The sequence below is a fragment of the Cervus elaphus genome, chromosome 14 (assembly GCF_910594005.1).
Source record: "Cervus elaphus chromosome 14, mCerEla1.1, whole genome shotgun sequence".
Lineage (NCBI taxonomy): Eukaryota > Metazoa > Chordata > Mammalia > Artiodactyla > Cervidae > Cervus > Cervus elaphus.
The window spans coordinates 80,151,712-80,172,010 of NC_057828.1; the positions used below are offsets into that span (position 1 = coordinate 80,151,712).

Genomic DNA, 20,299 nt, shown 5'->3' on the forward strand with positions numbered 1-20,299 from the left:
CTCGGGCCCTGAGAGTTTGCTTAGGAGCCAGGCAGGCTCAGGAGGCCCAGGGTCCACCTTCTAGCTAGCCCTGGGGTCAGGAGTGTAATTACACCTGTCTCCTCTTCCGTGGGAGAGCCCGCAGTGCAGTGCAGAACCCAGTGAGCAACTGTCAGAACCTCCACCTAAAAAAATCGTGCAGCAGGAATTTCATTTATGTGATACAACTTTGGGTAGCTATTTTTTTGGTGCTTTTTCTTGACTTTTCTACATTAAGTATGTATTCTAAATAGAAGTTAAATGCAATTTTAAAATGTGTGGGGAAACTCTCCACTCTATAAATTATCAGGGCCCAGAAAACTTTTTTTTTCTTCAGTTTTATGTTGTTCTTTGCTGACTTCCTAAGTTTTGAAAACATGTAATCAAAGAAGTTTGTGTGCTTTGTTATTTGATGAAAGTATTGCCTCTTTAATTCATTTCTTCCTTCATCATTTTGGAACATGTCCATCTGTGGTGGGGTTGGAATAAGATTTTTCAGTGGGTAATTTGGATTCTCAGTTCTAAGAGTAACCACTGCATGCGGCCTCAGACGTTGAAAATGAGGATATTGGTACCTTAAATGTTTCCTCCTCCTCAATGGAATTCATTCCCTAGGATGATCAAAAAGCAGAAAATGATATGGCCATGAAACGGGCAGCTTTGTTGGAGAAACGGCTAAGAAGGGAGAAGGAGACCCAACTTCGGAAGCAGCAGCTGGAAGCGGAGATGGAGCACAAGAAAGAGGAGACCAGGTGGGGCCGCCGGGGCGGGAGGGGCGTCCTGCTGACTTATGTTAACCGGTGTTTGGAGGAACCTTCGGAATGTGACACAGCTAAATCAGTGCTGGTTTGGGGTGCTTCTTAGAAGTTTATTTAAGTATTGGTTGCATGTTTTTATCCCAGGCTTGAAACATTAAAACCATTTCTCTGGGTTTTTCTCTCTCACACACACACACACCTTTTTTAAAGTAGTTATTAATGATACAGTTAATGACCGCGGTTGTCCCAGGTGCTGACTCGCTCGCCCCCTCACGCACGCTCACCGCCCCACACCCTCCTCACGCACGCTCACCGCTCCTCACACACGCTTACCCCTTCACGCACACTCACTCCCCTCACGCACACTCACCCCCCCCCCCGCACGCTCACCGCCCCTCACCCCGTACGCATGCTCACCCCCCTCACGCACACTCACCCCCTCCCCCCTCACGCACGCTCACCCCCTCACCCCCCTCACGCACACTCACCCCCTCCCCCCTTACGCACGCTCCCCCCCTCACGCACGCTCACCCCTACTCCCCCCTGATACACGCTCACCCCCACACCCCCCTCACTCACGCTCACCCCCCTCATCCCGTACGCATGCTCACCCCCCTCACGCACACTCACCCCTCACCTTCCCACGCACGCTCACCCCCCTCACGCACGCTCACCCCCTCACGCACATTCACCCCCTCCCCCCTCACGCACGCTCACCCCCCTCACGCACACTCACCCCTACTCCCCCCTGACACACGCTCACCCCCACACCCCCCTCACTCACGCTCACCCCCCTCATCCCGTACGCACGCTCACCCCCACTCACGCACGGGCCCCGCCCCCGTGCCGTGCGCAGTAAGCAGCGCCCTCTCGGTTTCCAGGCGCAGGACGGAGGAGGAGCGGCAGAAGAAGGAGGACGAGCGGGCGCGCCGCGAGTTCATCCGGCAGGAGTACCTGCGGCGCAAGCAGCTGAAGCTCATGGAGGACATGGACACCGTCCTCAAGCCGCGGCCTCAGGCGGCCCGGCAGAAGAAGCAGCGGCCCAAGTCCATCCACAGGGACCACCTCGAGTCCCCCAAGACGCCCGTGAAAGGCCCCCCAGGTAACGGGCGTGTGGTGAGGTGGGGCGCTGAGCTGGGCAGGAAAGCTTCCTGCGAGTGGAGCCTGTTACGCGTGCGTGCATATGGCCAACAGCACCCTGGAGTGCTCACATCCAGCCTGAGCACGAGCCCAGTGGGTGCTCGCCCTCAAGACCGTCTCCCTGGGTTGTCACTGTAGTTACTCTGAAATTAAGAATTACTATAGTTATTCTATACTGAATTATATACTGAATTACTAGTCATTTTGAAACTTAAGGAAAATAATGTAATACTATTTAAAGAGAACTGTTAAAAAAAATTAAATAGACATATAAAACAGTTGCCAGAGGGTAATGGGGTGGGGTAAGTGTTAGGATGCTGGGGTTAAAATATACACATTACTGTATATAAATTAGGTAAACAACAAGAACTTACTCTACAGCACAGGGAACTATAATGAGAAAGAATCTGGAAAAGAAGTGTGTCTGTGTGTATATATAATATAACCGAATCACTTTGCTTATACCAGAAGCTAACACAGCATTGTAAATTAACTATGCCTCAATTAAAAAAGTAAAGAGAACTCCACCTTTTGTAGTCAGTGAAAATTCTTGATACCTAGTATTGGCTGAAATTAACAAATTGATTTGCTACCTGGGAGTTCAGTTCAATTGGTCAGTCATGTGCGACTCTTTGTAACCCCATGGACTGCAGCACACCAGGCTTCCCTGTCCATCACCAACTCCCGGAGTTTACCCAGACTCATGTCCATTGAGTCCGTGATGCCATCCAACCATCTCATCCTCTGTCATCCCCTTCTCCCACCTTCAATCTTTCCCAGCATCAGGGTCTTTTCCAGTCAGTCAGTTCTTCGCATCAGGTGGCCAAAGTATTGGGAGTTTTGGCATCAGTCCTTCCAGTGAATTCTCAGGACTGATTTCCTTTAGGATGGACTTGTTGGATCTCCTTGATGTCCAAGAGACTCTCAAGAGTCTTCTCCAATACCACAGTTCAAAAGTATCAGCTTGCTTTATAGTCCAACTCTCACATCCACACATGACTAGTGGAAAAACCATAGCTTTGACTAGATGGACCTTTGTCAGCAAAGTAATGTCTCTGCTTTTTAACATGCTGTCTAGGTTGGTCATAACTTTTCTTTCAGGGAGCAAGCGTCTTTTAATTTCATGGCTGCAGTCACCATCTGCAGTGATTTTGGAGCCCCCCAAAATAAAGTCTGTCACTGTTTCCATTGTTTCCCCATCTGTTTGCCATGAAGTGATGGGACTAGATGCCATGATCTTAGTTTTCTGAATGTTGAGTTTTAAGCCAACTTTTTCACTGTCTTCTTTGATTTTCATCAAGAGGCTTTTTAGTTCTTTTTCACTTTCTGCCATGGGGTGGTGTCATCTGCATATCTGAAGTTATTGATATTTCTCCCGGCAATCTTGATTCCAGCTTGTGCTTCATCCAGTCCAACGTTACATGGGAATTAGATATTCCTAAAATATGTTTTATTCTTCTTGTTAATTTCTTTGTTAATTTTTCTTTTTGTTAGCTTTTTTCTTTTTTTCTTTTAGCTTTTTTTCTTATAAGCACTCTTTTATTACCACTTTGTTTTAGAATAATTTTATCTTTTTTTCTCTCAGTTTTGTTGAGATGTAATTGGCATATAGCACTTTGTTAGTTTCAGATGCTCAGTCTAGTGATTTCATCTACATACATCATGAAGTGGTGCCCACTGTAAATATACTGAGCATCCATTATCTTGAATAGATAAAACATTTCAGGAAAAGAAAGATGCGTTTTCTCCTTGTGCTGAGAACTCCTAGGGTCCCTGTCTGGGCAGCTTTTGTGTGGCATGTCACACAGCAGCACTGGGGAAGTTACAGACTGAGCACCCTGCTGTCGCGGCCCCAGGACTGTGCGTCTGTAACTGGCAGTTGCACCTTTTGACCACCTTCATCCAATTGCCCCTCCCCTCGCCTCTGGTAGCCACAAATCTGATCTCTTTTTCTATGAGTTTGTTTGTTTCTTGAAATACAGTTGACCTACAACACTCTGTTAGTTCCTGCTATACAACAGAGTGATTCAAAATGATCACCAGGCTTAATCCAGTTACCATCTGTCACTGCACGAAGACTTTACGTAGTGACTCACTGCACTCCCCACACCATACATGTCAGCTGCCTGACTCATTTCTTATAACTGGAGGTTTGTATCTCTCAATCTCCCTCACTTATTTCATTAGTTCTCAAAAGTAGGTTCCTTGCCCATTTTAAATAAATTATGCATATATGCATGCAAGCATGTCATGTATCTAAAAAGGAAAAGAAACTGTACAAGCTCAATTTTCATACACTGGTATTACCTAAGGAACTCTCTTCTCTAGTTGCTCCTTTTAAATTTCTAATTTTTATTCAGGATCACAAATCTGTCGTGTCTTTTCAGTCTCGAGCCTTTCTCTGGCGTCACTGAGCATGGGCGATAACGAGAGCTTGCACTCAGGGAAGAGGACTCCGAGGTGAGTCACAGCACAGACGTCTTCCTGAGAACATAACATTCTTAGTAAATGCACCATAGTCACAGGTAGTTATAAGTTTTGCTGACTAGGACAGTTCGAATGTCTGTTTAAAAAAATATATATGAAGAGGTCTGTTCCTCTTTCAGTTTTTTATCTTTTGGATTTTAGGATAATGACATCAGCAGGATAGTACCCGTAACTGTTGGTCAGCCAGTGTGATACAGTCGAGCTTGAAGTGGAAAGTGCTCATGTTTAGTGCACCAGCCTCTAGGCTTCTCCCTCTTGTGACTTAGGAAAGCTCCTTTGTATGCTCTCTCTTTCTCAAGGATGTGTTGGGTTGGCCAAAAAGTTAGTTTGAGGTTTCAAACCACCTTATGGAAAAAAAACAGAATGAACTTTCTGACCAACCCAGTATATGTATTAGAAGCTAAAAATCAGTATTTCATGGTCTTATGAAGCATGTTATAACGTAGCACCCATATAAAAGACGGTTCCTAGTGAAGGTCGTCAGGTACTGTCAGTTGTCCTGTGGGAACGTCCATCTGTCCTCCACAGGTACTCAGGGGGTTGCCCAGTGAGGTCTTGGCTCTGTGGCTGTGAACGAGACAGAGTGACCACCATCATCTTCTTTTTAAGCCTCTGAGTTGAGTTTGGTTGGCACTCACCTATATTCTCCTGAGCCCCAAATGATTTTTCTTTATATGAGACATTACAGTGCATGTCTTATATTATTCAGATCAGAGTCTGTAGAAGGCTTCTTGTCTCCGAGCCGGTGTGGCAGCCGGAACGGTGAGAAGGACTGGGAGAACGCATCCACCACGTCGTCCGTGGCCTCAGGGACGGAGTACACAGGTGAGTGCCCACCCGTCCTCGGGAAGCGGTTGGACGGGGGCTGAGAGGCGATGCAGGGTGCGCTACACATGGAAGACTGGGGAAACAGTGGCTAAGGCAGGCGGTCATTTTCAGGTAAGTCAGTGTCTATGATACGGTTCCACTCAGAGTGGTGGCGACTTGTCCCAGATGAATTCAGCTTCAAAAAAAGAGCAATAGCCCTCAGCCCCCCACTTCTCCCTTAAAAGCCCTGCCCGTCTCTGTGTTGTAGTCTGGGTCTGAGGCTGTCTCAGTTTGGTCTGCAGAGGTCCCTCCGCCCCACATCAGTCATGAGTGCGGGGAACAGCCCGGCTCCTTCAAGTCCTTCCCCTCATGCTGGGCCTTCAGGGTCTGGAACTGTGTGTCTGGAGCAAGTGCTGAGAGGCTCTGAAAGATAAAGTAATGCCTTAGGTCCAGGAGGGCACCTGGTCTCGCTTTGTTGGGGGAGGCGTCGTTGAAGGAGAAGCACGCAGAATAACATATGGGTGAGAACTAAAGAAATGAAGCAGGAGAGGACGTGGGAGCGGCCGTGGAGAGGTAGGTGGGAGGAGCAGAGGTGACGGGGACCGCCCGCATCCGGCTGGCATCCGGGTGACCCCCGAGTGGTCCCCAAAGGCCCCGGGGAGCAGAGCTTGCTGACTCCCCGAGAGTTGTTTCCTCCCTATCCTGCGGCTCCAGCCGGCCCAGCAGCCTGTAAGGTCAGTGCAGGCCCCGGGGAGCCTGGGCCTGCGAGGCTGTCAGATACATGGTGAGGCCTCCAGGAGGTACGTGGCTCAGGGCCGTGGGTAGCTCTGAGTCAGCCGTGGTGGGAGTAATTTACTCCAGATAGAGGTAAACATGACAAATCAGGGCTAACTTTTTTCTCTTCAAAGAGCTGGTTTCTCTGCGTACGTACTGAAGGCCTCCTGGAGGAGGTGAGTGTGAGCGAGGAGGGGCCTTCTCAGGTGCAAACGTTCCAGGACAGTGGTAGAAAGTGCTGCCCTCCAGGCCACCTCGGGAGGCCAGAGGAGACCCGCGAGGTGTAACCCCGCGGGTAAAACCGTGTCCTGACCGGAGCAGGGCAGTCAGGGGCCTTCACGTTAGAGTTTAATCAGTGCAGGAACAATTGTGTCATTTAAACATAGTAGTAGTTCTGACTTAGGAATGTTATTTTTACTGTTATTGTTATTAAATTCTTATCATAGGACCAAAGCTCTTCAAAGAACCCAGTGCAAAATCCAATAAGCACATAATACAAAATGCTTTAGCTCATTGCTGTTTGGCTGGAAAAGTAAATGAAGGTCAGAAGAAAAAAATACTGGAGGTAAGCATGTTTGCATGAAAGTTAGGTTGGGCAAAAAAAATAAATAAAGTTAGGTTGGGCAACGTCTTAAAATTGTAGGAGTCTTCTCTTTCAATTCAAGTAAAAGCACTCCTTAGGGACTTCTAGAATTTCAGCCACATATGAAGGGTCTTAAACTATGTTTTCATTATTAGACGGACTTAACTTTCAGATGGGATTCTGGAAGACTGCACATTTCATTCAAGACTAGGCATAGACTTAAGATGAAAATATAAAATTATAAAATATTTTCTTGCCCAGAGTCACTCGGTCACATTTCATAAGCGTAGATAACATGATTTGCCTTTTTTAAAATGGAGCTGTGTCGCAAAGGAGATGGCCAGTGCGGGGTTGTCAGTGGTAGAGATTTAGCAGACCCTGGAGACCCTGAAGATCCCCTGGGATCTTAATCCTGGCATAGCCAGCAGTCCTCGGCCTGCACGCGATTCAGCCCCAGCGTGCTGGGCTTGTATTACTTGTGCCTCATGTTAGCTGTTTTAAATTACGTGTTAAGAAATGTAACACAGCTATATGAATTGTGTTTGGCAAAGTGTTTAAGGGCTTTTATTGTTGTTTTGTTTTTGTTTCTAATCCTGAAGGAAATGGAGAAGTCAGATGCCAACAACTTCCTGATCTTATTCCGGGATTCCGGCTGCCAGTTCCGGTCTCTGTACACTTACTGCCCAGAGACTGAAGAGATCAGTAAGCTGACTGGGATAGGCCCTAAGTCTATCACTAAGAAGATGATCGAGGGCCTTTACAAATACAATTCTGACAGGAAACAGTTCAGCCACATACCTGCTAAAACTTTATCTGCCAGTGTTGATGCAATTACTATTCACAGCCATTTGTGGCAGGCCAAGAGGCCAGTGACGCCCAAAAAACTGTTACCCACTAAAGCATAGGAACTGGGAGATACCTGCTTCTGAACATTCATGGTAAGTTTGCACTTCATCCCTCCTGCCTATAGAAACCCTTTCTAATTGCCAACAGACTTTTATTCATTGAAACTGGACGTTCAGCCCTGTTGTCATGACAACTGGAATGTAGACCACAGTGTTGGAGTGCGGGAGACGCACCGAGGTGACAGGCCAGCGGACGGCGGGTGTCTGGCTCTCAGGTGGAGGTCTGCCTGCTGGGTTCTCGATACAGCAAAGCACTGAGTTCTCACGGACGCTAGTTGACGTATGGCTAGGATTACCAGTTGTGTGTTTTGTTTGTTGCTTGTCTTTTTTTTTTTTTCCAACTTTTTAATGTATATGAGTGTCTTCAGATGGTTTATTTTGCTATTTTTCTCCCCTGGGAGTTTGGTCCAGGATAATATTTGTATTTGGTTTCATGTGGAGATCACGGGAGTAGGAAATAGGCCTGCAGAGATACCTCGCGCTGTTCTTAGGACGCGGAGAGAAACACTAGTGCTAGTTTTCCAGTAACCCTCATGCTTTAGTGGTGTCAGAGCATTTGCTGAATTACCCTGCGAAGTATTTACAGTTCTGTATTTATTACTCACTCAAGTATTAACGTTTTTCTATGAAACAAGAGGAGTTGTTGTAAAGAGCTGCTATAGTTCACTTAAAACCACACAAGCTTAACCAAGAAGATGTTATAAGAAGTTGCTATTAAATCAGTGCTGTTTTTACACCACTTCTGGCCAACTCAGAATAATTTAGACTGTTCTTTTAACAAAAAGGCTTTCTGTCTCTTTTGAAACATGTCACTTTATAAGCTGGCAGAAATGAACGACACTTTGAGAGTAGTCTAAACCTGAAGATGGAAGACTTCCTGCCACACGCTCTCAAGAGGTCTTTCCGTTGTGTTTATAACTGATAAAAAAGTTATATTTAGAGTTTTTAAACATGTACAAAGGGCTACGTTTTAATTTTAAAATAGCTTCACATTCTTTCACTGATACTGAGTTTTTCTTCTTTTTTTATCCTTTTCAAGTGGGACAGCTTAGATTAAGTACACACTTGAACTCTTCCCTACGTGATCTTTGTTCCTTTAACAGTGCATACCAGAGGGTTAGTTGGGGAAAAACTTCATTCTCAGGAAACGACTTGAATGATTCTGTGACCCTGTTATGTTTCAGTGTTGTGACAACGTGTAAACTTAGAGGGAAAAGACAGTATTGTAGCATATATGAGATGCATAGTTTGTTTTCTTTAATGGGAAGTAGAGACTAAAATATATGCATTTCTCTAATTGAGTTGTTCAGAGAAATAACTAATATCTCAAATGATGATGTATTCACTTGTTTTTTTAAAGAGAGTAGGAGTGAGGTGTCCCTGGACTGTGCTTCTCTCTTACTATGAGGCCTTTGGCGCCAGTGCACCTGGGCTATCAACATCTTCTCAAATGCTGTCAATATTTTACTGTAATTTATGTTCTTATATTTATGTATATTTGTTTAAACTGTAAAAAAGAAAATTTCACAGATTTTTTTCCAATACCTGTGCAAGATATATGTGTAGCTCAGAACTATTTGTGATCTGCTGTTTGCATGTAAAAGACCAGGATATATGTAACTCTTATATTTTAAGTGTATACATATTGTGTATATAATATATGAAGATTACAACTGAGGGATTGCACATTTTACCTTTCAGACAACCATTTTGGTCACAATTAGAAGGAAATAATTGTCAAATAGATTGACTAGTTGAAAAAAATCATAAGTGAATCTGATAAAAATGTGGTAATAGTCAAAAGGAGAGTTAACAAGCCTTCAACATTACTAAATTTGTTCTTTTTAATCAATGGAATTTCCCTTATCAAAGCAATCTTCTTGGTGATATTACTTGGCCATTAAATTTTTTTAAACTGAATGCAAGACAACAGAGGAAGTAACTGTGTAAGCCCAGACAGGACCACCCTTTATTCTCAAATCTGTGTGTGTCCAGTGATGTCTGTAAGGTCTATAAAGGTAGAATGTGAATATTGCCACAAAAGTTCCTTGCTCTCAGTATGATGTTTTACTTTATTCATGCAGAAAGAATATGGATATATTTAAGTCTGTGGATTTTTTTAAATTATGTTTTTAAAATTATACAAATGAGAATTATGCTATTTCATAAAGTCTGGAGATAGTCATCAACTTATTGAAACACATTGGTGCTTCTCATCATTGGAGGTCACGCTGTTGGATAATTACTCAGTTAAGTTTGCCAGACCCTTGTCATGGTCACCAGTGCGGCCTGTCAGAGTCTGCCGTGTGACAGGCGTTGGAAAGCTTTTCATTCCCCTCAGCTGCTCAGTTGTGTTATGACTGTTACAGTTCAGTTGGCTGTTTTTAAAGCCAGACCCAGCCTTTTACCTGCGGCTCCGTGGAGCTGGGCGGTGGGCAGTGTCTGTGCTCGCTGCTGCCCCGGCCCGTGCTCACAGGCTTCGATGCTGTGCTGTGACACTGTCCTGTCTGCCACTTCCTGGTGCGGTGTGGTTTCCCCTTTCATTTGAATAAAAGCATGGCGCCAAATGTCCTTTTCTGTTTCTCGATTAAAATACGGGGTCTTGGGGCTAATATTTGAACCTGAGCAAACACATCACATGGTTTTCCTGTCTCTTAACCTCTGTTTAAATTGAACAATTTAGGTATTCATGAGAGGTGATTAATACTAGAAGTTGTTTGAATCCTGACTTAGGCAGTGTTGAAAGTCTGTCGCTTTCTGTGCTCGGCTCAGATGGTCTACACAGTGGTGCAAAAACCTTTGTGCTCACATTGCATTAATCTTGCCTGTATTTCTTCTTTTTTTTTTTTGGTGAATTGATAATTAAAATGCCAGAATTAACCCTCTGCGCCTCTAGAAGTGAATGTCTGCTGAGCTCACCCGGCTCCAGCAGCAGTGGGAGCCAGGTCTCTACAATTATTCCATAAGCTTCACTTTGATTTTGTGGATTCTCCTCATTCAGACCAGAGCAGTTAAAGAAAAACCTAAAAACTGTGTGAAGGGAAAGCATCAGTCGCTCAGTTATGTCTGACTGTGACCTCTGGACTGTAGTCTGCCAGGCTCCTCTGTCCATGGGATTCTCCAGGGAAGAATGCCGGAGTGGGGAGCCCTTCCCCTCTCCAGGGGATCTTCCGTGGATTGAAAACCCGCGTCTCCTGCATTGCAGGCAGATGTTTTACCACCTGAGCCACCAGGGAAGCCCACCCCTACTTTCCAACTAAAGATAGTTTTGCCCTCAAAATAAGAACCCTGAGGTGGCTTTTCTGGTCCGACGCCCTCCGGTTGACTCACCCTGTTCCGTGGGGCCTGGGGGCAGCTTGAAATTGCAGATGCTGTCACCTGACGGTGAGCCTCTCCCCTCCTCTCTGGCCCTGGCTCCCCTCCACGCGCTGCGTCTCAGGGCTCCGCCCCAGGCCCTGCCCACCCCCTGCACTTTCTGCCAGGCCTGCAGCCTCCACTGGCGCAGACAGCTCCGTACAACCTGGCCTCCCTGCCACCACCGTGCGGCTCACCCCTCGCCCAGAAGTTCACGGCCTTCTGCAGCTCAGCCAGCTCAGAAACCAGTCCTCGACCTTCTGGGGAGGCCTGCACCCCCAGCCACCAAGGCCAAGTCTGCAAGGGCCTCCCTTCCTCCTCTCCGGTTCAGCACGGAGGTGCCCGGGCCTGGAGTCCCCACGCATTGCACCCCCGAGCCTCCATCCACCCCAGCCCCCTGCCCGAGCCTCCAGGCCATCTCTTCTGCAAGGGGGACCAGGGTCCCGATGCCCCCGCACCCCTGCACAAGCTCGGCTGAGCCCGGCCGTCATCAAAGTCCTCCCGGGCCAGCCTGCCCCGGTCACAGCAGCCGGCAGGGAAATCCCCAGTCGACACTGTGAAACTCAGGCAAGTGTGGCATTTCGAGATAAGTCAAAGTCGCCGTGAGAAAGATCCGACCGTCAGGACTTTCTCAGGTTCCTCGGCTCCTCACGTGTGTGTCACGTTGGAGGGTGACTCCGGGCGTCGCCCATTCACCGCGGTGCCGAGTCTGCCCGCCTCCCAGCCATTCTGCACTAAAGCTTCAAGCTCCCCAGCAACGCGGGGGCAGTGGAGAGGGAGCACCCAGTCATCTTCTTCTGGTCTTTTGTTCACTGAGAGGTGGGTACCCGCCCTGTTAGGACGGGCAGCGTGGCGTGGGAAGGGCAGCGAAAGGGCTGGCCCCCACGCCGCGCCCCCTCCAGCTGCCAGGCCTGCCTCGGTGACCAGAGACGGGCTGAGATCACCGGGAAGTAGCGGTGCTGGCGAGCAGCTCTCAGGGGCTGAGTAATCGCCACCAGACCTGCGGCTTCCTCTCCAAGCACGCCCGGGGCCCTGTCCTGCCGGGGACTTCCCTGCCGTCCTCTCGGGTTCCTGCTGCCTCAGTCTGCAGCCCCGAAGGAGGAGATGGAATCTCGCTTTCCTTGAAAGCCACTCTCTTCCTCTCACCCCTGACCCACCACCCCCAGGCCCGCAGTGAGGTTGCGGCCCTGAGACACTTTCACTCTGAGTCACCAAAGCGCCTCCCCCAGGGACGCTGAGACGCTCCTGCCCCTTCCCGGCCGCCAGGTCTCGTCCCTGAGAGTTTCTGAAACCCTGCTCCACCCCTGCCATCCAGGGTGGGGCCGGCCCTGGGCTGGGGAGCCGCGGTGCGGGGGGACCGCTGGGGCCTTCCCCTGACACCCCTCCCCGCTCCACATGCCAGCACAGGCATGCGTGCACACAGCCACATACACACGTGCGTGTGCACACAGGCACACCACACAGAAGGCTCAGGAGCGTGGTGTGTGAGGAAGCACCCCGCAGCCGGCCGATGGCCGTGAGTGAAGCCAGGGCTCCCGTTTCTAGCGCCCTCGTCGTCCAGAGGCTGGGGACACACCTGCCCCTGCCCACCACGGGCCCGGTCAGCCCGCAGCAGAAGCCCCCTCACCCGTGGCACTCGCCAGTGAGACCCCAGCCCCAGGGACCTGCGCTGGCCCAGTCTGAAAGCCCCCAGATGGGGATGACCTCTCAGGAGGTGTCTGGGGCAATCTCAGACCGTGACCCCCCACCCACGGTGTGCACAGACACCCGGGGCGGGGGTGGGGGCAGGGCAGCCGAGCCCGCAGCTCCCCAGGGGGGCAGGGCTGCTGTGGGGGTGTCCCCCTGGCTGTCCCACGGGGTCCTCCCCGTCAGACAGGCCCTGTCCCGCCTGCTCTAAGACGGGAGCTGGAGCCCGGCTGCACATGGCGGTCAGGTGGTAAAGCGGACGTGGAAGCCAGCGCCTCCCACCAGCAAGCCCCCCTGTTTGTTCCCTGGACACACGCAGACACGGACACCGCGTGCTGGCTGAGTACGCAGTGAACTCGACATCGCGGCGCAGCGGGTTTCTTAAAAATATGTTTAATGTGATAGTGTTGGGAAACTTAGAAATCAAAAAAAAAAAAATTTATGTGGACTTAAAAAGAGGATACAAAATTTTAACAAAATTGAAGGGGCCTCCCTGGTGGTCCAGTGGCTAAGACTCTGCACGCCCAGTGCAGGGAACTGGATCCCGTGTGCCGTGTCTAAGACCCAGTGCAGCCAAATAAATACATTTAAAAAATAAAAGTGAATGTTTTTAGATCATCAGAGGAAAAGTAACATTCTAAACTCTGAAATTGCTTAAAGCAATGAATTTGACTATGAAAATGTAAAACAAAAATTTTAAATAGCTAAGAAAAAAAGCCTGGAAAGGTACTTGAACCAAATGGAATAATGATTTATTCTAAATAAATAGTTGATACAAATTATTAGAAACACAAAAGATTGTAATAGATAAACAAATGTCTGAAGGACATAATTAGTTCACATGAGAGGAATTACATCTGGAAACATTTTCAATCTTACTATTTTCAGAGAAATGCAAATTGAGGTGAGTTACCACTTCACCTCATTCATTACCTGTTAAAGTGGAAAGACGTATTTTACCAATGAGCATCTCTAAAAGATTGTGTTGAAACTATGCTTTCCTATGATGCCAGTTAGTGATCATTGCAAGCAATTGTATCAAGCCACAAAAAACTTCATAGTCTTTGTCCTTCACAAAGGCATTTATACTCAGAGAACAGTGTGAAAGAAGAAAAAAGTGGTAAGTGCAGTTATTTATTACAAATTTGTGTAAATACAAATACTGCAAAAAAGAGTACTACAAACAACCCAAATGACCAAAGCAGAGGGATCGGAAGATTTAGCAACATAGGAAAATGTGGATTTGCATTACTTGAGAAAAGCAGACTATGAAACTGTGCACCTTCTGGCTACAAACACATCTCTGAAACAGGTGTGTGAGAAATACGTACGTGGAGAACATCTGAAATGCAATGTTGACAAAACAGAAAACCCAAGAGCAATGGGATCACAGACAAATTCCTTTTTGAAAATGTCCTTCACTGGTTAGAAAGAAGGTCACCGGCATGTCGTGCTGCCAGAGGGCCAGGACGCCTTTTCTTATTCCACATTCTGCGACGTGACTAAGGCTTTCATGATGAAAAAGGCGAGAGAACTTTCAGAATTTTCCCCAAAGAGTTAAGATGATTGGACAGAAAAATTAACATTGAGGGGGAAAGTGGTAAAAGTTTAAATATACAGCCCATAAAGGGACTGGGGATAAAAAAAGAAAAACCTCCTAGAAGCCATCCAGTTCAAAGCCCTGGATATTTATGTATTTATACTCTCCTCTGATCTCAGCAGGCCTGTGCCAAGCACGATGACGGGGAGCCCTGTTCACTCCAGGAGCTGATGATGCTGTGGTTGGGCAAGGCTGACCCGGCTCACCAGGCCACTCGCCCTCTGGACGGCTGGAGCCCTGGGGGCCTGAGAGGGCCATGGGGTGCGGGTGGAGAGAGGCAGGCCGTCTCCTCCCTGAGGGCCCCATGCCCGTCTGCAGGGGCCTGCACTCTCAGCTCACCAGGATGAGATGCATCAGGGGACTGGTTCCAGCCCTGTGGGGGTCCCCTGAGGGGGACGAGAGACTGGCATCATGGATTTGGCCTTGGTCACTGAAGCCAGGCTGGGCCCCCGTGCCTTCCTGCCGCCCGGGCCCCAGCAGAGAGAACCCGCTGCACGCTCAGGACCGCAAGGCCTCGGCCCCGGAAGCGCGAGGAGCAATGTTTCTAATAAACAGCCAGGTCGGCCCCCCCGCCCTGCTTCCACGGCCCTCCGGGTGCCCTGCCCTGCTCTTCTCCTTCCCCTGCGGCTCCTGGGCGTTCATCTCGAGCTTTCAGAACCGCACACGCCCCGGGCCTGGGCTGCTGTGCGCCCAGGAGGCACGGCGCCTGTCCCCGGCTGCCCCTGGCGGTCGCCGCGTGGCCCCTCTCAGGACAGGCAGCACAGCTTGGGCTGGCCTTCCAGGGCCGGAGGCTGCGGGGCCTCCCAGGACGAGAGCGTCCTCCGCCAGCAGCCTGACCAGACCTGAGAAGGCAGCCCACTGGGTCTCCACGCCGCAGGCGGGGGCCTTCAGGGGAGACCCGGGCCTGGGGGCGGGCATGGGGAGGGCGGTTCAGAGGCTCCCCGCCCCCGCCTCGTGCCTTGCCTGCCCTTCCCGTCGGGCAGTCACCCCTGCGAGGGAGTGCGCACACACCCCACGTGCCCCTGGCGCTTTCTTCCGCCAGGTGTCCCCGCAGACAGACGCGCTGTGGCTGCGGACACCTGACGTCCCTGGCACAGCCCAGGCCGACGGCCCAGGTCAATGGTCATAATGCTGCTTTCACCCTCAGAAGGGCCTGGTGTGGATCGCGAATTATTCCGGCACCCCACTCCAGTCAACACGGAACAGAACACACACGCGCCTCTCTGCGGCCCCGGCCTCAGTGGACGGACAGGCGGGCAGCACCTGCATCGTTCCCCGCCGGCCGCCCAGGCCCGCCCGCCTGCTCGGCTACGAGAGCCCCGCGTAGGGCCTCTTGGACGGGTCCTGTCCTCACTGTCCCCACTGCCAGTCCCCCGTCTGGCCCTCCCCGTCCCCGGCACACACGACCGCTGCCCAGCGCGGGGCTCCGCTGCGGCCTCTGCGTGTCCGTCCACAGCCCGGCACTGCCCTGCCGGGGGGTGCAGGTGGGCTCTGCCCCCCGCCGCGTGTCCAGGGGCCCCTCAGTCCTCTCCCACCGCCCCGTCCCGCCTCGGCTCTGCTGCTCGAACGCCCTTCTGGAACTTACCGGGAAAAACTCGGGACTTACTCCTCAATCAGAGGGGCGGCCTGCTCCTTCAAGCTCCAGGGGGACTTCGTTAACCTTTATGCCAGGACGTGTGACCTCTGGCACGCCGGCCACTGCACATGGGACGCATGGATCTGTCTCTGGGGCCTAATTAGTGACCCTCCAAGGTCAAAACCGGCATCTCTTGTGACACCCAAAATGGGGCCTGCCACACGGAGGTGCCTGCTGTAGCAGGGCTGAACAGAATAAAATGGAAGAATAAGCCGCCTTGAATTTCTAACGCCAGAAGACCCAACGGCTCATCCTCTCCTGGTGAGAACGAGGCGGCGGCTCTGTGGAGGACTCACTGCCACAGCAATTCTCCCGCAGCAGCTCATGGGAGGACATGCCAAGAGGAGTTGGGGCCTGACTGGATGCCCAGCATCCTCGGGAACCCCACCCCCGTCCTCGCCCTGGCCCACCGCCTCCTCCAAGGCCAGGCTACATGCCCAGCCTTCTCTCTGAATCCTTCCTGCCTGTCAGTCCACGGGGGATCCTGTCCTCCAAAACTCCCGATTGCTGGTTGAGGACAATGCCTCTGCCACTGAGCCCAGCTCCATCTTGCGCTCCACGCCTAACACCCGAGTTTGGCTCCATACGTAGGTTCTGCCCAGGAAGGAAGGTGGGGAAGGGCTGGGGTCTGGACTCCAGGCTCTGCTGCCTCATTTGGACAGGCTGACCCTCCCTCTCCAGGTTCAAATCCTCCCCGTGACTCTCTGAGAACCTGAGCTGGTCAGAAACGCCACCCTGGGCTAAGACCCAGCAGCTCAGGGAGCTAACACCATCCGAGAGTCTGGTGTTCAGTCCCTGATTGTAGGGAGGCTCCCAGGGGCAGGCTCCCTCCACCCGCTGGCTCTGAAAAGAGACCAGGGAAATCTTGGCAGCAGGTACCTCCCTGGGGAAAATCCTCAGAGACAGACAGTAGCCTGGAGCCAGGAGGGGATGAGACAGACTGAGCCTCTGAGCGCCTCTCCTACTGGCCCTCTGGCCCCTGAGACCGCTGACGGTCTTAGTTCATCAGTAAAACCAGTGACTGATGGACGGACAAGTCAGGCTTCCACGGGAGGCAGGGCGGCGATCAGCCCGCGGACTTTTCTTCCAAAGACCCAGCTGGGAAGCCATGTCCCCCGCCCTGCGCCCCACCCCGAAATTCGCCCCCTTCTCGGCCCAGGCGCCTGCCCCTCCCCCTGCCCCCACCCCTTCCTGCCCACCCAGTCGCCTCGGCCCGGGGCGGCAGGAAGGGAGGTGCTGGGCTGGGCACGGGCGGTGAAGAGCCACCCTCCCTCTTGGCCCCGCGTCCGCCACCGGGCGTCTCCGGCCATGCGCCCCACAGAGCCCTGGAGCCCCAGCGCGGGGACGGCGCCCTGGGACTACTACTCGGGGTCGGGCGCGCCGGGCGAGCCGGAGCCGGAGGAACTGTGCGAGGCGCGGGACCTGCCGTACAGCCACGCCTACATCCCCGTGCTCTACCTGGCGGCCTTCGCCGTGGGCCTACCGGGCAACGCCTTTGTGCTGTGGCTGCTGTCCGGGACGCGAGGCCCGCGGCGGCTCGTGGACACCTTCGTGCAGCACCTGGCGGCCGCCGACCTGGGCTTCGTGCTCACGCTGCCCCTGTGGGCCGCGGCGGCCGCACGGGGCGGCCGCTGGCCCTTCGGCGAGGGCCTGTGCAAGCTCAGCAGCTTCGCGCTGGCCGGCACACGCTGCGCGGGCGCCCTGCTACTGGCCGGCCTCAGCGTGGACCGCTACCTGGCCGTGGGCCGCCCGCTGGCCGCGCGCTCCCCGCGCTCCCGGCGCTGCGCGCTAGCCGCCTGCGCCGGCGTGTGGGCCACGGCGCTGGCCGCCGGCCTGCCCTCGCTGGCCTTCCGCCGCCTGCGGCCGCTGCCCAGCGGGGGCCACGGCAGCCAGTGCGGGGAGGAGCCATCGGACGCCTTCCAGGGCCTGAGCCTGCTGCTGCTGCTGCTCACCCTGGTGCTGCCCCTGGCCGTCACCATCGTCTGCTACTGCCGCGTGTCGCGCCGCCTGCGCGGGCCGCCGCACCTGGGCCGCGCCCGGAGCCGCTCGCTGCGCATCATCTTGGCCGTCGAGGGCGCCTTCGTGGGCTCCTGGCTGCCCTTCTGCGCCCTGCGCGCCGTCTTCCACCTGGCGAGCCTGGGCGCGCTGCCGCTGCCCTGCCGCCTGCTGCTGGCGCTGCGCTGGGGCCTCACCGTCGCCACCTGCCTGGCCTTCGTCAACAGTTGCGCCAACCCGCTCATCTACCTGCTGCTCGACCGCTCGTTCCGCGCACAGCTGCGGCAGCGCGGAGCCTGCGGGCTCGCCGACCGCCCAGCGCGCGGGAGCAGCTCGGCGTCCTCGCTCTCCGGCGAGGACGGCTCCCCGTTCCGGAGCCCGGCCCGCGCGGGCGGCCGAGCCCAGACGGCGAGCGCCCCCTCGGCTGTCGGCCCGTAGCTGCTCAGCCCGAGGGCGGCGGGCGGCACGGGGAACCGAAGCGGGCCGCCCCCCACCGCCACCTGCTTCCCCGACCTCCCCGAGCGCAGCGGGCCGCTCTGCCTGGACCGCGGGGCCTCCCGGAGTCTCCCTCACGAGCTTTCCCAGAATCTCAGCTTTTCCAGCGTCCCCCCCACCCCTGGCCCGGCTCCTGAGACCCGCTCTCCTCCCGCTCCGCCCAGTGGACACCTGGACGCTTTGTCTCCAGCGCAGTAAACGTCCTGGGAGATGCAGGCAACACCGACCCGGGCTCGGAAAGGGAAGTGGCCTCCCTGCTCTGCCCCCTGGGAGAGACTCCCCACAGGCCACTCTTGTCTGGGTCGGCTCCCTTATCTTTGATCCCTACAATCGCCCTTGCCTTTTCCAAGCCAAACTCTCTGGCCCCTCTCCAAAGAATCTGGACCTTCACGTTCTGCCGTCTTGGTGGCTGTGCTGAATCACGCGTCAGCCTCTTCGTTTTCAACGCTCACCAAAGCGTGGGAACCACGGTGCTGTTGCCGCTCGCCCCTTCCTGCTGCCAGCGTCCCCAGGAGGCCCGTCCTGTATCTCCCCCGACTCCTCTAAGAAGCCGCAGGACTCACCCTGGACTTAGGCGGGCGCCTCCCTGCGGACAGACGGTTCCAGCATCTTTCCCCCGGCGCTCGGATGCTCTGGCCGGCATGAGTTCCCCTTTCTCAATAAACACTGTTGCTGCCCTCAGCCGACAGCTGTGTCTGCCTTTACTTGAGTGGAAGGGACTGAAATGAGTGTGAGGGGGTGACTCGAACACTGGGTCAGACAAAACTCAACCCAGTAGTTGAGGTTGACCTCAAAGCGCTCGGGATTTGGTGTGTAGTCGGGCCAAGAGCAGCGGCCCCGCCATGGGCCCCCCGGGAGGGCAGCCTATCTTCTCTTCTTACTATTTTAAAGGACGTTTCCCATTTTGGAGGTTTCAGAGAGAGAGGGAGGGGAAACAGATTTAAGTGCAGCCGCTAGCCAGGTGTCACTTCAAAGCGGAAGTGTGGCCTTGAGGCTGTCAAATCCTGGCAAAGTTTTCCTTATTCCCTTTGGGCCTGACCAGGACAAATGCTGAAGGGCATCCATGTTCTGAGTCTGTGACATCCTTGGAGCTTTCTGGAGGGCTTGGGAATTCAGTCTTTATACTTTTAAGCGGATTTGGCCTAAAGAAACGTCAGTCAGTGCAGAGAAGAAGTCAGAAATTCTCCTGGAGCGCCCGTCTCACCAGGCCCGTTCCTGGCGTGGAGCGCAGCCTTTGGGGCTGTTGGGTTAGGGCAGATTCACACCACCCATCAGCTGCCCTCAGCGGTCACACTGGGAAGAAACACACCCAGGCCTGTCCCCCCACACCCCAAGGGAGGCAGGCCTTGCAGTCCGTGGGGTCACCGGGCCGGCAGGACTGATTCCAGATGCTTCAGTCTTGGAGAGGTCAGTGTACCGCGGCCCTTCGGACCTGCCCCATCTCTGAGACAAGAAATGACCAAGTCACATGCCGAGGCCCCAGCTCACAGCAGAGGCGCTCTCCTGGGCTGTTCCGACGAAGCCCCCATCTTAAGGCCTGCCACCTTGCTTCTCCCGATTTGCTGGTACACCGAGCTCCCCAAAGACAGGCAGAAAGGAAGCTTCTCCATCTCCGACCCCCGACCCCACAAGTAGTTATCAAAACTCAGCATTTCCCTCCCACTGCTGGGAGACTGGAAAATGCTGGTAAGCGAAACAAAAAAGGGGGTAACAGAACTGCTCGTGTTAAATACACACCCACACACTTCAGGCCTGGAGGATATAAAATCATTGTTAGCATTGGTGGTGTTGGTGCAGAACATTAGGAACCGCAGAGTCCTCTGGGTAAAAACCACCTTTTGTTCTTTTCTTTCTCTGGCACAAGTTAAGCGCCATGGGTGTCTCTCTTCTCAACTAACGGGCAGCCGTCTGTTTTCTGCCTGTATTTGTTGTTTATCTCTCCCATCAGAACGTAAGCTTCTTAAGTCAAGGGATTGTGTCTGGTCCCCTGCTGTGGCCCCTGTGCCTGGTGGGGAAGGGGACACGCATGAAGCCCCTGGGCGGGGAGTGACCGTCGTGATC

General features: G+C 52.9%; 2 protein-coding genes across 3 annotated transcripts in view; both read left to right on the forward strand.

Annotated features, from left to right (window-relative positions):
• CAMSAP2 (calmodulin regulated spectrin associated protein family member 2) overlaps positions 1 to 10,357 on the forward strand; it is a 99,403-nt gene extending 89,046 nt beyond the window's left edge. For both annotated transcript variants that reach the window (XM_043922768.1, XM_043922769.1), the window contains 6 exons: positions 634 to 770; positions 1,658 to 1,878; positions 4,304 to 4,376; positions 5,113 to 5,228; positions 6,431 to 6,549; positions 7,167 to 10,357. In XM_043922768.1, coding sequence (XP_043778703.1) covers positions 634 to 770; positions 1,658 to 1,878; positions 4,304 to 4,376; positions 5,113 to 5,228; positions 6,431 to 6,549; positions 7,167 to 7,472 — 972 coding nt within the window. In that variant the 3' untranslated portion in view covers positions 7,473 to 10,357. The remainder of the gene's footprint in view (positions 1 to 633; positions 771 to 1,657; positions 1,879 to 4,303; positions 4,377 to 5,112; positions 5,229 to 6,430; positions 6,550 to 7,166) is intronic.
• A 6,697-nt stretch (positions 10,358 to 17,054) lies between these two features.
• On the forward strand, positions 17,055 to 18,919 carry GPR25 (G protein-coupled receptor 25). Its single transcript, XM_043924475.1, has one exon. It carries the CDS (start codon positions 17,057 to 17,059, stop codon positions 18,179 to 18,181), a length of 1,125 nt encoding a protein of 374 aa, XP_043780410.1. The 5' UTR covers positions 17,055 to 17,056; the 3' UTR covers positions 18,182 to 18,919.
• Positions 18,920 to 20,299: the final 1,380 nt, after the last annotated feature.

What these genes read in the sequence shown, in the direction of transcription:
- GPR25 (XM_043924475.1), top strand. Translation starts at nt 17,057, where the DNA reads ATGCGCCCCACAGAGCCCTGGAGCCCCAGCGCGGGGACGGCGCCCTGG.